Source organism: Talpa europaea (assembly GCF_964194135.1).
Source record: "Talpa europaea genome assembly, chromosome: 5".
In the NCBI taxonomy this organism is placed as follows: domain Eukaryota; kingdom Metazoa; phylum Chordata; class Mammalia; order Eulipotyphla; family Talpidae; genus Talpa; species Talpa europaea.
In genome coordinates, this window is record NC_140071.1 from 67,472,387 (window position 1) to 67,489,154 (window position 16,768).

General features: G+C 32.0%; 1 protein-coding gene across 1 annotated transcript in view; it reads right to left on the reverse strand.

Moving 5' to 3' along the window:
- The window catches only part of FBXL17 (F-box and leucine rich repeat protein 17), a gene marked incomplete at both ends in the record, with an annotated part of 549,061 nt that overhangs the window by 478,176 nt on the left and 54,117 nt on the right, over nt 1-16,768 (reverse strand). Inside the window, one exon of the mRNA XM_084233627.1 lies at nt 9,193-9,324. Within this exon, the coding sequence (XP_084089753.1) occupies nt 9,193-9,324 (132 nt within the window). The remainder of the gene's footprint in view (nt 1-9,192; nt 9,325-16,768) is intronic.

The following is a 16,768-nucleotide window of genomic DNA, read 5'->3' on the forward strand; positions in this document are numbered from 1 at the left end:
CGCCACCAGGGGAGGCCCTAAACTTTAAGATTAAATCAAAAACAATCAAAGAAAATCTGGTAACAAACACTACAAAATTTCTAATCCCAAGAATTCTACTGAAGCAACCCACTACTACCATAATATTTCAGAAATCAAATATATTGAAGTACAATCTCCATTAAAGAAAGATACTTATATTGATCTTTCCTGCAACTTAAATCTGTGTGGCTACACAAAATAAGATGCAATAAAAGGAATTGGAAAAAAAATAAAATTTCATCTGGCTTTTAAACTTCTCTTCTAGGAAAAAGAAGAAGATACAGCCCAAGCAAAAGAATTTATCCCAACTCTGACTAATAATCCCTCTACCCAGGAGACAACTTCATATCCAAACCTTTAACAAGAACTTCAAGAATATCCAAGGAAGACAACATAGGTAATATAAATGTGCAAAGTCTATAGACGGAACAGGAACAGCACTCACCACACAGATTGCCTAGATAAAAGCACAACCTATACACCTTTTGTCTTAATAGAGGACTGCCTGGTCAAAGTTCAAGTGGTAGAACACTTTCATGACACTGTATCTTTTTTATTAAAAAAAGCTGGAAAAGAAACAACCTATCACATGAAAGCCAAATTTAACTTACAAATTATATTCACAAAGGCAAATCTTGAGAGAGAAAGAGAGAGAGAGAGAGAGAGAGAGAGAGAGAGAGGAGAGAGAGAGAGAGATTCTTCTGGTAGTTACACCTAACCACTGAAAAATAAATGGGGTTAACTCTTGGCTATCCTAAACTCCTAGCACTCTATTACTGGGGATAAAGAAAAACATAAGCCAAAACTTCTCCCTAGATACACAGTATATTTCACTTATTGACTGACAAGCCTAGGAAAGAAGTTGAATAAAAAGTGTTCATAAATGATGATTTTAATGTACTCCTAGCATTCAACTGGTATCTAATCTTATAAAATTTATATTTGCTAAATCTAATGACTGCCCTTTATATCAACTATCTCCCGTTTTGCCAATATATGAGCACAAAGCTCAAGACAGCACTTTCACACTTTGAGAGAGAATTTGGTTTGCATCAAATCTGACTTTTTAAAATATGCAATCCTAAAAGAAAGTAAAGAAAGAACATATTTTTGTTAATCTAAATTATAGATTATATATGTAGAAAATAACAACAGTGAAAGAAAGAACTGCAATAGTTGGAAGATACCAACAGATTAAAAAGAAAATAATAGGATAAGCTCTAGCAAATAATGTATGCACAAAAATATCCTCAGATTGAAAAAGTACCCAAATAAGTTTAGTAATTTCTTCAAGATTTTGCTGCCAAATAAATTTTGCTTTCAATTAAAGTAGATCTTTCAAAAAACATCCAGCAAAATAAAGCCAACTTTATTAACAATAAGAATGTACATAATTCATATGGGAATAAAAATTATACTCCGGTTGATCAGAACTATATACTGTCGGAAACAATATATATCTGTAGAGAGGTAAACCTATTCCCCTAATCACATAGTTTTGTAAACCATTGTTACCACAATTGAAAAAAAAAAAGAAAACTGCCCCTTAAGGTACCTTAAGGACCTCAGCTGGATAAATATGACATATAAACATGACAACATTAATATAATAACTAGGTCAAAGAAATGTACTTATTTGATAAGTGAGAAAACTACTGACTCTGCATCTTTAAGCTATTTCTCAAAATTTTATGACGTACCAAATCCATCTTCTTTAAAAACACATTCCCAAAATATTTGAAGAAATAAACTTTTAAAACATGTTCAATTCAGTAGTAACAATTTACTTGTCAGTAAACCAACATTTATTGAGTGTCTACTATATACCAACATGAGGGAGCATAAGATAAAAAGATATCTATTACAGATAGTTCCTGTCTCAAAGGGCTGACAATCATTAGCAAGATACATCTGTAAACCATACTTTCAACTACACTTGGAAGAGCTTGATCTAATAAAAACTTGAAAATGTATATGTGTTAGCTCCTTATAATTACATATCTAGTATACATCCTAGAGAAAAAGGATTTAACTGCAACAGTGCCTATACAGTAAAACACAGGAAGCCGTATAAATGCTCTTAAATGGGAATGCACAAACAGATGATACAAATGCAAATTATAGAATATAAACTGTTTGTGACTACAAACTAAAAAATACTATATTGCTGTTCAGGGTATCCATGAATTTAAAGTATTTCCTATTTCTTACACCATTTCAGTTATCTTAACGGTTGCCTCTAGAAGAAGAAAATACAAACTTAAATTGCATTTGCTTTACTAATGCAAGAAGCAAATTCAATAAACTGTTAATAATTATCAGTTTCTGGGTAATAGACATAGATGCCATTACTCTTTTAGGATTCTGTATTTTTCTTAATTTCTAAAAAATTAAAATAAAATACAAACCAAAAAATTCAACACATCTCACATTTGCTAAAATTGCTATTCTCCCCATCTCCTAGTCATCCAAATTCCTTAGCTTGACAGTGAATAAACTTAATACTATGCCTACCTTATATCTTAGACCCAAACATAAACACTTTCCCCACCACCCTGTCTATAAACTTAATCTTACTTTAACATCTATGATTTATTAAACATTACAATTATTTTTGTGATGTCTTATCTTTGATAATGCTGTTTCCCACACCTGCACTCACTTTCTCAAAAAAAAAAAAAAAGTTTGCTTGCATCACAATCATCACATCACTGTATATCATTTCAAACCCAATATAAATGTCAGGTACTATTTATAGAATTTCCTGATTTCTTCTCTCACACAAGTATCCACTGGGTGGTCAGAAAAGTCATGATGCATTCAAAGAAAAATATATCACGACTTTGCCAACAACCCTATATTTTTGAGATCATCATTTCCACAGAACTTATTACTAGACCAGGATCTCCTCTCTTTGGCAATATAACTCTTTTTTCATTTCTCAACATCTTTCACAGTGCCTAGTACATAGCAGGTATTCAAATGTCAACTTAACTGAATTAATTCATTTGAAAATGAACATCTGAAACAGTATTAAAGAGCAGAAGAGAAAGATATCATTTCACTAACACATTCAAATTTCTGTTAAATCTACTGGACAAAAGTGAAATGGTATTAACTTTTGAACCCAAATTTCATAAAAATATATAATACTGTGTTTTTGCAAATTAAAAACTTTTGCATGAAACGCAGAAACCTACTATTAAAAGTTAATTATATTCATAGTTGTACAGGAATAAAATCAACATTAAACATTATCTTGAAGACAGTTTTTCTCTGGTAACTTTACTAATTTTCATAGAAAATATTTCAACATATCTCCATTGGTACTTAGAAAGCTCTCCCTGAAATCAGTAATCATCCTAGCAAAAGGGTCTTCTACTCATGCTAATATTTAACTTAGTCCTTTGCTATCTCACAGCACCTGTCAGTAAGTGGTCAAAGTGGATGATGTCTTTTGGAAATTACTACTTGAATCAAAGGCATATGGACTGCCTCCATCTGTGATATAACCATAGAAACAAAAGGGTTTCAGGACAAAGTTTGGGACTCTAATAGACCTAGGTTTGACCTTGACTTTGACACTTACTTGTTACTTACTCTATGAAGGTCTCAATTTCCTTATCTGTAAAATGCAATTTAAAATAAGCTATCGGGGTCTCTGGTGGCACAGTAGTTGAGCACTGGGCTGCAAAGCTGCCCGCAGCCTCTGCTGCACCGGTTCGATCCCCAACCACCAGTGAGGGTCCCACATGGCACGCAGACCTCTCCTGCCGCCCGTTGCTCCCCTCAGTAGTGTACTTCGTCATTCTGCCTGTTCTGTTCCCCACTCTGGCTCTGGTGAATTCTCTCACCCTCCAGCGCTTCTGACTGTACCCAGTGCTTGTAGAAATAAATAAATAATTTTAAAAATAAAATAAAATAAGCTATCAGGGGGCCTCCCGGTGGCGCAAGGAATTAATACACAACCTATGAAGCTATCCACAGCCACTGCAGCATGAATTTGATTCCCTGGCCAGCCAGGGAGCTACCAACATGGTGCAGCAGACCTCTCCTGACTAGCCCGCTGCTCCCCTCAGCAGTGTATTTCAGTCAGTCTGCCTGTTCTGCTCCCCACTCTGTCTCTGGTGAATCCTCTCATCCCCCACATATCTGGCATGTACCCCAGTTCTTATATGCAAAAATAAATAAATTTAATAAATAAATAAAATAAACTATCTTACATGGTAGTTTGAGAATTAATTACATAAAATAATATAAATTATATTTGAAATAAATGTCACTAAACATTGTAACATATCAACAAATGACAGCAACATCCTGAAATGTCATATATAATAATAAGATAAAGTTCTGTATCTTTTAGGTCACCATCTTTAGAATGTCACATTCATTCATCAATGTTCACTGGAAACTACCATTCTGAGTGTAAGTAACTGTTTCATCCATTAAGAGAAGAAAGAGTAATGAAGGGAGATTTTGGAAACTGGAATACTTAAAAAATGTAGTCCCTCACAAATGTAAATTATTTATGTCCAGAATTACAAGTAAACTCACTTCACAATGAGTGTTTGATAAATAAGATATAAGGTGTATAGTGGGGGATCTGGGAGCAAAGGTTCTGGGAAAAGGGGAGAAACGGCCCTTTAAAAATACTAACTCTAAATTGATAAGAGTCAGGAAATGCAAACCCCTTCACACAGTGCTTACTTATATAACTCTGTTTAAACTCTGATGAAAATGTTTACCTTACATCACCAATTGATGATAACATGACTGCCAGTCTATTAACCTAGGTGTTCATAGTCTCAAATCACAGTAAGCAGCAAAAATGTAAGTTAAACTGTGGGAAGTTAATGGGTGAAATAAGAGCATAGTAGGTGATATTAGGCACTGACACAGTCCAGATCAAGTCAATAGACTCCAGAAAGTAAAAAAATGAAGAAAAGTTAAGTTTTTTGAAGACTTTTATGTTCTTTCATGTTTGGGACTGTGAAAGACATGTGGTACTTTAACTCTTAATATTATTTTGTCGGATCCTCATAAGAACATGTTTGAGGTAGTTGTTACATCCTTTCTGCATATTAGGAAATGAAAGCATAATAGTTGATATGATTTAAGAAATAGTAGACTCAAAGTATGAACTGAGTTCAGTTCAATTCAAACATTGTGTTTGCCTCAATCACATTTTAAAATGCTTCCGGCCAGAGAAAAAAAAGTGTGAAGTGGTTAATTTAGATCCATCCTCATCCATGTAAGCCTCCAAAGTATAATAAATTTAAAACAATAAAAAGCAATGTTACAAATAATGTACTATAGGAGATACACTGAATCATAAAATTAGTAAAACAGCAATTCTGAAAGGTCACTACTCACTTTCAGGAAATCAAGTTTAATCAGGAAACATCATTTTTGTAAAACAGTCTAAAATCTATTCATAATACATTACTACTTTCATGATAATTCGGAAATCTACGCTAGTTCATAATTCAACTCTACAAACAAGAAGTTGTTAAAAAAAAAAAAAAGGCCAAATACATACAACAGATGCAGATCTATATAAATATGCTGACTCTTGACTTAGCATATAAGCTATTTTTGAAATAAATCATACAATCCTAGTATTTCAAAGTATCAGACTGGATAACAAACAACAGATAATCCATCTAACCCTATCATCTTACAACTGAGTAAAAAGCTACCTGAATAACTTCTTTGTCCTAAAAGCAGAGAAACAGATAGAAACTAGAGGAGCATAAAGAAGCAACCTACATAATGAGGTGTCCAGCTTGTTTGTAATTATACACAAATAAGCCAACAGGACTCAAAAACAACTTTGTAGCGAGTATTTTACGATCACTAACATATGGGAGATAGTGGAGATAGTTGTATACAATAAGATGGACTTTGTCTACCAAGAATTCCTCAGATCTATTTTAGAGCTTTTGCAATGGTTTTACAGCAAATATAAAATACATTTGTATACACAAATACACATACACACACACACACACACATACATACTCACACACACATGGCAGTCATCTCACTCAAAAATGACTCAGACAGAAACTCATTCTCTCTGGGGAAGATTTTACATATAAGTTCTTCAATTATTTGCCTCACCAAAATGTCAAGTCAGCATAATTTAGGTTATCACAGAGGGAAAGGAGGAAGCAAAAGGCAAAGGGGCTCCAATAAACTATGATGGAGGATTACTGATGCTTTGTTGCTACTTATGGTATGATAAAAAGTAGTTGAAGAGATGTATACCTATATGCCCAAAACATATAGTGTTGTAAACCAACTGTATCACAAAAACAAAACAAAAAATTAAATGTCATGTTACTTTCCTTGCTTTCAATCTTAAAAAAATTCTCCCTTAGATAAACATAGCAATTCTTCCCCATTTTAAAGTTCATATTACTTACTAAACAAATGCCACAAATAGGAATGTTTGAGTATCTTCTTACTATGCATAAAATAGCATGTTCATCTCATCACAATAGCTGCAACTAATATTTCAAATTATTTTAAAAAGAAATTTCCCAGTAAAATCACTCAAAGAACAAAAATTAAAAATAAACCTTAGCATCTGCAAAATCCATGTACAAGCACTATATCTATATAGTTTGATCAAGGACACAAAAGCTGCCACTGAAATATATAAGGACAATGCTGCCATCTAAAGGCCAAGCTATAATATGAAAAATGTATACTCAGACAAATTCTGCCAATATATGAAAACATCCACTGTGATATTTATTTAGTGTCAGCAAAGTTTATACTTTGAAGAAAACTTATACTATGATTGTTTTTAAACTACAAAATAAAGTTTTCTACTCTTTTGAAAAGATTCAATTTAATAACAGAATTAGCAAAATAATTTAATTATCAATATTTATATCCTTATGTGTGGGCATAATTTCAGATACAATCTTTCTCTTATTTCTGTTATTTTTAATATTAAATATTTTCTTATTTAATGCTCTTTATATTCCTATTTAAAATTGCATATGTACAGTAAAATTTTTATATATGCATATGTAAATATTATTTGCTATAACAAGGCTACTATTGTTTTTATTCACCCTACTTAAACTGTATGTTAATGACTAATAGTAATACCTTTCAGAGTGAAAAAACCCAAATAATTTAAAATTATAGTTTGTAAATAATTCAAATATTTCTTTTTATTTCATAGGTTCTGAAAATTCAAAACAAAAGTTTTATAGCAGGCTAGTTAGCAAAAACTAAGTTGCCCAATAAAGAGTTCAAATTACCGTAAATGTTTCTAAGAAACATAAAACTGAAATTTCATTGAACTGAAATTTCTTTTACAAAAATGATCACTAAATAACACTACACACAAAACTGATTGCCTTAAGTATTTAATGACTATATCGTATTTTTAATGAACCTCAATATTAGGGAAAGACTAATGTGAAAATAACTAGAATCTGCAACATATGTATAATTTATTCCTTCAGGAAACCACTAAAATTTTTAATGTAACAAGAAAAACATGTCTCAACAAGAAAATATTTCTCGATCAATGAAAATTTCCATCGTGTGAAGACCGCAAAATTTTTTCATTACCGTGCTTTAGCTTATCTTGAGTGCAAAGGAGAAACCAATAGCAAATGCAGTAATGATCTCATAAGAACTATCAGTTTTTTATGTCTCCTATAATTCAGTTTGTACTAAACAATTTAAGAACATTGTATCATTTAATGCTGAAAACTCAACCTACCAAAAGACAAGCAATGAAAACCCATTAGCAAACCAGGCTCAGAAAGCTTAAGTGACTTTCTCACGTCCCAATTCAAGTGAGTAGATCCAAGATTCAAAGAGGTCTCTCTGACCCAGATTTATCCTCTCCACAAAATCATACTATCTCCAAATGTAATTATTAAATTTGTATTAAATGTAAGGAGAAGTGAGAAGTATTTTTACTAATAATTTTAGAGAAAAGTATAATTCTATACGATAAAGCATTTACTTTTAATTCATAGTGTTTCACTTTTTCTAACAAGAATCTTTTTCTAAATTAGTATCTCATTTGAAGTTCTGGTGTTTTTGAAGACCTTTCAAAAACTGCATTAATATGTAAGATATATTTATCAAATCTTATAAACTCTAAGAGGCCGCAAAAACATCTCTATACTTGGGGGATATAATTAAAATGTTCTTTGTAAATATGGTACATATTCAGGACCACCTTACATACATTTTAGAGTATACTAAAACTAACAGTACACCCTGGTGATAACTTATTCTGTTAACCTGTATTATGCACCTATCAAGCAAAATTAAGTGGATTTAGGATATTATTCAGCCATAAAAGGATAAAGCTTGAGAATGTTATGCTAATTCACATACAAAAAAACCACATTGTGTGATTCTATTTCTATGAAATGTCTAAAACAGGTGAATTCAGAGACAGAAACTTGATTATCAGATGTCAGAGGCTGGAGGAAGAGGGAAATGGAGTGCCAGCTAATGGACACCAGGTTTCTCCTTAGGAAAATGAAAATGTTCTAAAATTAGTGATGACAGTCCAAGTTGTAAATATACTAAAAGCCACTTTATTGCACATTTTACAAGGGTGAAATTTGTGTGAACTGAGGCTGACTAAAAGAAAATTAAATGGTTTTAAATATATTACATATAACACATTAGGTGTGAACAAGAATTACACATGTGCCTAAAATATAAATTCTGTGTAACTACCACGATTAAGATAATCCTATTTTTCACCATACTAAGTGAGAGGATCTATTTCAAAAGTGTACATCTTCCAAAATATTTTAAAAATCCTAATAATCCAGAATTATTGAAATCTGGAGGGTAATCAGAATGAACTATAATCATTTACTTATATCTGGCAACAAAATGTATTTTTTTCCCAATTTACATGAGTTCACTGTCAGAATTTAGGAAAATAAGAAAGCATTTGGTAATGAGGAATTTCGAAAGTACTATACAGAAGTACCTAAACAGTTACAGGATCAATTCATATGGTCACTGTTTTGAGAAGATTCTCATTTTTAAATATTATTTCCCCCTACACCACCAAAAGAAAATAGACAGAAGAAAATGTATAAGCTAAGTTATAAGGAATTCAAAGTTTAAAAACTAAATGAAAACATAATTATAAAAAGTACTTACTAATTTGTTCTCCTGCATATATATTCTTTGTAATTTCAGACAGCCCTTGGCTATGACGATCATGCCTTCATCTGAGATCTTGTAACACTGGCCGAAATGAATATCTTTGAGTTCTCTGCATTTTGAGCCCAGCTGTAGACAAAGAGATTTGGCTGAATGTCTAGAAATAACCAAGGTAACATATTTCAAGTGGAATTTCATGCAAATTTTTGAAGATAGTCACACCAAAATCAATATTTATAAATTACTTTAAAATAAAAAATATAAGCACTCTCATTTACAACAGCATTGTATAAAACTTTTTACCTTTTAATCTACTTTCTTACTTCAACAAACTCACAAAATGTATACCCACCTAGGTTTCTAATAAAACTTTGAATTCATATCTATAGTTCTCTAGAGTCATTATATCAGTTTTAGGGTTACAGTGAATGGGACTCAGGTCAAAGGAATAAAACCAATGTCCAAGAAGACAAAGATCTAATGAGTGAAATATAGTTTAATTCATTAAATTCTACTACTTCTGATTGTCTCAATGAATCATTTCTCTCCATCAGCTCATTTACTCTATGAAAGAGAAAAAGTCTGAATGCAACGCAGCTAATATTCTAGCTAGAGTGCTTCCTTCCAGATTATAGTACACAAACTGAAACCAAAAGAACTAGTGATCTGATTAAAATTCCAATCAGGAGAGCAGAACAAAATTCCAACCATGAGAGCAGAACATGCACCATGTTCAGAGGAGGAAGAGTGAAGGGGAAAATGATAAAAAAATAAATAAATAATGAAACCTCAACTATCCCTTAAATAGTTACTGAACAGTTACAATGTTCCCATTAAAAACACTAAGTATCACAAAGAACAAATTACATAATTTCTTATTTTTCCTTAATCACATCATATATTTCCTTTTAACTATGTATTTCACCTGTTCTTCACTGTGCCCAACTTATTTTTTTTATTAAAGTAGCACTGCTTTATAACATAAGTTTCAGGTGGTTGTAGTTAAAAATCAACATGTATACAAACTGAAATAAATTCACCACTAGAAGTCCAAATCTATAGACCATACAACTATACAGTTTTCCCCAATTTACCCATGCCTCTTCCCCCTTTCCTTTTGGTAACCATTAATTGCACTTTATAATCCAAAAGTGTGACTTTATTGTAGTTAGTTCATCTGTTTTCTCTACATACTATACATGAGTGAAATTACATGGTTTTCTGTTTGGCTTATTTCATTAAGGTTAATTGCATGTCCATCCATGTTTTTGCAAATGGCAAGATTCATTATATGTGTGTGCATATATATACATGTGCTCACATATGTATGTGTATGTATGTATATACACATATATATGAAAATATTTATGAATAGTATTCTATTGTGTGTATAAACCACATCATCTTTATTCATCAATGAGCAGTAAGGGTTTTTTTCCACTTTTGGGGTATTGTAAATAGTGCTGTGATAAATATATAGGTGCAGTATCTATTTAAATTAGTCTTTTGTATTTTTCCATTAAATATCTATAAGTGGGATAACAGGGTATCAGTGTGTTTCTAATTTCTGAGAAATTTCCAAACTGCTTTCCATATTGCCTGCACCAATATACACCAACAATGTATAAGGGTTCCCTTCTCTCATCATCTCCATTTATTACTTCTTTTCTCTTGGATAGTAGCCATTCCAACACAGGTGAGGTGATAACTCGAGTTGTTTTGATTTCCTCAATGAGGAGATAACCCCTTTTCATGTGACTGTTGGCTACCTGTATGCTTTCTTGAGTGAAGTATCTATTCAGATCCTCTACCCATTTTTTAATCAGGTTGTTTTTTCACTGAATTCTATGAGTTCTTTGTGTATTTTAGATATTAACCCTCTGTCAGATGTGCAAATATCTGCTGCCATTCAGCAGAATTAGCATGTTTTGTTCAACCACAGAAGTTTTTGCCTTTGACATAACCGATTTGCTTGTGTTTGCTTTTATTTCTCTTATCATTTGTGTGAAGCCCCCAAATACATCTCTAAAGTCAATGCCAAAGAGTTATCGCAGATGTTTTCTGCTATGTATTTTATGGTATCAGATATTATAGTTACATCTTTAATCCACTATGAATCCACTATGAATTTTTGTGTATGTTTTTAGTGTTTTGCTTTAATTCTTTTGTATCTGTCTGTCCAGTTTCCCCAACACCATTTACTGAATGTATTTTCCTGCTCCATTGTAAGGTTTTGGCTCCTTTGTCATAAATTCCATGTGTGTGTGACTTTATTTCAGGGCACTCAATTCTATCCCACTTATCTGTTTCTGTTTTTATTCCAATACCAACCTGTTTTATAATTTAGTAATATCACTTGAAGTCAGGGAATATGATACCTCCATTGTTTCCCCCCCCACCCCTGCCCCCACCACCCACCTCAGGAGTGACTGTGCTATTCAAGAGCTACTCTATAAACAAATGGGTTTTTTTTCCTGTTTCTGTGGAGAATATATATTGTTTTAGGTAATATGGCCATTTTAACTATGTTAATTCATCCATTCATGAACACAGAATACATACCATTTCTTTGTGTCTTATCTTTCAGTTTTGCCTTAGAATTTTCAATATACAGATTTTTTGCACATCTGTTTAAATTTATTCCAATACATCTTTATGAGACAATAATACGTGCAACTGTTTTCCTGATATCTCTTTCAGCTAGTACATGGTTTATATACAGAAAAACAAAAAGATTTTTGTACATTAATTTTGTTGCCTGCCATTTTACTCTATCCAGTCATTATTTCTACTAGATTTTTACTGGAGACTTTGAGATTTTCTATGTATGTCATCTGCAAATTGTGATCATTTTACTTCTTTCCAACTTGCATAGCTTTTTTTTTTTTTATCTGATTGCTCTTGCAACATCCAATATAGTATACTGAATAGTAATGGGGACATTTCTCTTGTTCCTGACCAGAGAAAAAGATTTAAGTTTTTCACCACTGAATATGATGTTGGCTATGGGTTTATCTGGCTTTTATTACATTGAGGCATGTTTCTTCTATACCCATTTTAGTGAGTTTTTATAAAAGCATTGTTACTCTTATAAAATGCTTTTGATGCCCATGATTTTTGACCTCCTCATGTAGCACATTTATTGGTCTTCATATGTTGAAATGTCCTTCCATATCTGCAATAAATTCCACTTAATCATAATATATGATAATGTGTTGCTTGATCAATTAACCAAGATTTTGTTGGGAATTTTTTATTCTGTTAATCAGAAATATTGGTCTGTAATTTTCCTTTTTGTAATGCCCTTGTCTGGTTTCAGAAGCGCAAATATTGGCTTAATAGAATGTATTTGGAAATTTTCCCTCCTTTTCAATTTTATGGAAGAATTTGAGTAGGATACCTATTAATTCTTCTTTGAGATATTTATTATGCTCCTTTGTATTTCTGTAGTATCTGCTGTAATTTTCCTTTCCTGATTTTGTGTTTTCTCTTCTTTGTGAGTCTATTTTGTTAATATTCTCAAAGTATCAGTTCATTGATCTTCAGCATTGACTTTATCTCCATTTCAATTTCTGCCCTAATTTTTATTATTTCCTCCTGCCTATTGACTACATTTTGCTCTTTCTTCATTTTCCAGTTCCTTCAGGTAAGATCTTGGATTCTTATTTGTGATTATTTCCTGAGGTTAGTCTGCATGGCTATAAACTTCATTCTTTGTACTGTTTCTGCTACATCCCACTGTTTCTGACCGATTCATTTTTATTCATCTCCAGGTATTTTTTCATTTCACCTTTAATTTCCTCATTGACCCAGTAGTTGTTCAGTAATATGCTGTTAATGCTCCACAAATTTGTGGACTTTCCCTTTCTTCTTTTCATTTCTAGTTGCATACCACTGTTATCCAAAAAGATGCCTGATATGATTTCAATCTTTATAAATTTATTGAGACTTGTTTTTTGTTCCATCATACGGTCTATCCTTGAGAATATTTTGTAAGCACTTAGGAGAATATATAGATTGTTGTTTTGAGAATGGAAAGTTCTGTAAATAACGGTTAAGTAAATCTCCTTTGTCATTTAAAGTCATTGTTTTCTTTCATTAAGACCATTTCCAGAGAGTGATTTTTCTCTCTGGAAGATCTATTGCCATAAGTGGAGCATTAAAGTCCCCTATTATTGATGTGTTGCTGTTAATGACTTATTTTAGGTCTGTTAATATTTGCTATATTCTGGTGCTAAAATAGTGGGGTGCATACACACTAGTACTTGGTATGTCTTCCTGGTGTATTGTTCTCTTTATCATTGCATAATATCTATCTTTGTCTCTTTTCTTTTCTGAATGGAATTCTATTTGCCTGTTAGGAGTTTAGCAACTCCTGCCTTTCTAAATTTCCCATTCCTCCATACATTTCATTTCAAAATCTACAGTGTATATTAAATGACCAAAGCAAACTATGAATGAATGCTGGTTTTATAAGTATTACACATGAAGAGAGTCATCTTAGAGAGTAAATAACTTATTTTATTAACAAACTATATGTCAAAAACTTTCAGAAAAAGCACATTAACAACAATAAAGCCCCAATGTTGGCAAGGATTTAAAGTATGCTAATACACCAGGGGTAAAATGTAAACTAGTACCAAAACTCTTCCCAAAGGGCTACTTAGAATAAATGAGAAAAATCTTATAAAATATTTCTGAAAATGTATGACTCAGCTTATAAATATTAACTAAAAAATTAAAGAGCTAAAGAGTGATTAGATATATACATGATAAGCACACTAGAATATTAATTATACAATCTAGGAAGAGGGTATATGTGTAATCATATTAATTTTTTTCATATTTTCCATTTACTGATTTTAATTTTTTCACAATAAACTGATGGAATAATAAAACTAAAGGTGTTTAGTAATATTTAGCTAAAAGAAATTGGCAGAAGGCAGTATTCATAAAATATAGGACATAACTAAAAGATATAAATTATGTTTTCATAAGATTAATTATACATCCAGTAAAACTGAAGTAAACAATAAAAATTTAAAAATTCACATATGCTTTTATAATTTAAAATTTTACATATGTTTTATAGTATAATCCAATTTATATACAAATTACACATATTAAAATATACATTTGGTATGTGTACACAGAGAAAAGAATGAAATATACACCAAGGTATTAACAGTAGTTATTTCTGATTTCAGCAAAATTGGTGTTTTTTTTTTTCTTTTTCTGCCTGTCAGTCTTGTCACATTAAATAAAATAAACATTTAAAAATTTTCAAGTTCTATTTCAAGTAAAGAGATATTATTAGAAAGATATGTGACTTCAGTTATTTTTCCAGGATTCTGATAGATACAAACTATGTTATTTTTTAAGACTATACTATAATTATATATTCCAATAGAAATGTAAGCTCCATGAAGACAGAAGTTTGTCTACTTTGTTAACAAATAAATCCCTGGCACCCATTGTCTTATACTTAGTTGGTATTTAAAATTTGTTGGATGAATGACAGTTGGTTGGCTCATCAGGGCTATGCATTATAAAGAGGATCTTTGACACATGTACAAAAAGATGAAACCATCATTGTGGTTTCATATATAATCAAGTTCCACTTAACTCTATTCTAAATTGGGTCCATAGGTAGAATTTAGAGATTCCAGGATAATAAATGATGAAAAAAATAAGAGTAAATTTTTATTTTCACATCATTCTGTAACTAAATTTACTGCTTTTCCTTTACTTAATAAACAACCACCTAGTTAACCATTCAGATCAGTTCCCCACAACAGCAAAAGACTAGAGTTCACTCCAGGGAGTAAACCATAGTGTATTTAGACATCGGTACAAAATTCAGAACTGAGAGCAAAAGCACACTGCTCAAAATGTGAGCATGTTGTGAATGTTACTACAGTGAAAACAAAGGGATTCAAATAATTCCATGAAATTCTGCAGGATGAAATGGTCTTCTAGACTAAAAAGCTCACACACAAAAATTAAAATAAGCCCATGAGAAAGCAAATCATCATAAAATTTCAAAATTATGCATATGATAAATGTGCTACATGACTCCCAGAGAGAAATACGTTTCATACAAAGGTTTAAGGATTTAAAACAGCATCCATTTTCTTGATGATATCAATGAAAGAAAACAATAGAGTAATGGTATGAAATTCTGAAGGAAAATTATTTGAAACTTAGAGTTCTACACTCAGGATTCAGACTATAAAATTAAATATGGTGACAGAGAGATTCTCAGACATGTGAGATCTCAAAATATATCCTCAGGAAGTTATTAGGAACTGCGCTCCATTAAAAATGACAACTGACCAAGAGAAAGAATATATGGCATCTGGGTAATAAAACGTCTAATACAACAGCAAGATGAGGGAAACTTCAAAGATAATGGTGAAAGTAAGAAACTAAGATTACCAGTAATGCCACAGCACTTGTATAAAAGAAATCCAGACTGGAATGTTCAGAGTAGTGTAGGCAAATCTGTTCTAGAAAAATAAATTTGACCCAGTATCTACATACAGATATAAAAATTTAACTGGAGAAACACTTTGGACTCCATTATTGTTATAAGACTATAAAACCTAAGTACACTAAAGGGGACAAAAAGGCACGTTTAATTCCAATGAAAATAAATAGAAAAAATGATGCATAGCACAAAATTTAAATACTCATCTCACCAAAATTCTAACAGAATTATGCTGGGAGAATGAAAAGACAAAAACACAGGGAAGGATAAGTGAGCTAAATCTTTATTTTCCATAGAAAAGAATCATAGCAGACAGTCTAAAATGGATACATCAAGAAAATTTGAAAGACACAGAGGAGAAATGCTTCTTCTCTACCACTGCTTCTTTCTGGAGGAAGTTCAGTTAATCTAATTCCTAGTCTCTATTCTGATTAGTTTGTGTTTCATAAACTGGACATGTTCAACTAATCTCTATCCTTCCTCTTGGAAATAAACTATCCACAGGAAGCAAACAATCTCTTTACTTCTACATCGGCAGAAGACTCTGTTGGTCAGACTAGAGGTTGATGAGTGGGTCAGCTGGCCAAACTTCCACTGCTAAGGTAATAAGCCCATTTAACACTATTACTAAGCAACATTTTTCAATCTAGCTTTTGGGTGTAAATAATAAAGGTAATGTTTCCCCTGACACTATCCCTTTGTGTTTGTCAATTTGTTCATATCCAGAGCAGTAAAGAGACCGCAACAATTACTGTTCTACCAACTAAAGCCATTGAGAAATAGAGGAACAAAACCTACAAAAATGGAGTGACATGTATTTGGTAGGGTCTTAGACACCAGTGTATGTGGAACAAGTTGGAAGTCCTATGTTAAGACACATAAGTCATATCACAGCAGAGAGTTTTAAAGTAATTATCTGGTGTTTTGACCAAAGCAAGTGACTTTGGTGCCTTTATCTACAAATAAATGATCTTGATCTTCCCCTAGGGGCAGGGACCACAAGGGTATTCATACACAAATAAGAATCATATGGATCATCTCAACAGACATTAGCAACATGGGAGTCCTGGCAATTTATGAGAG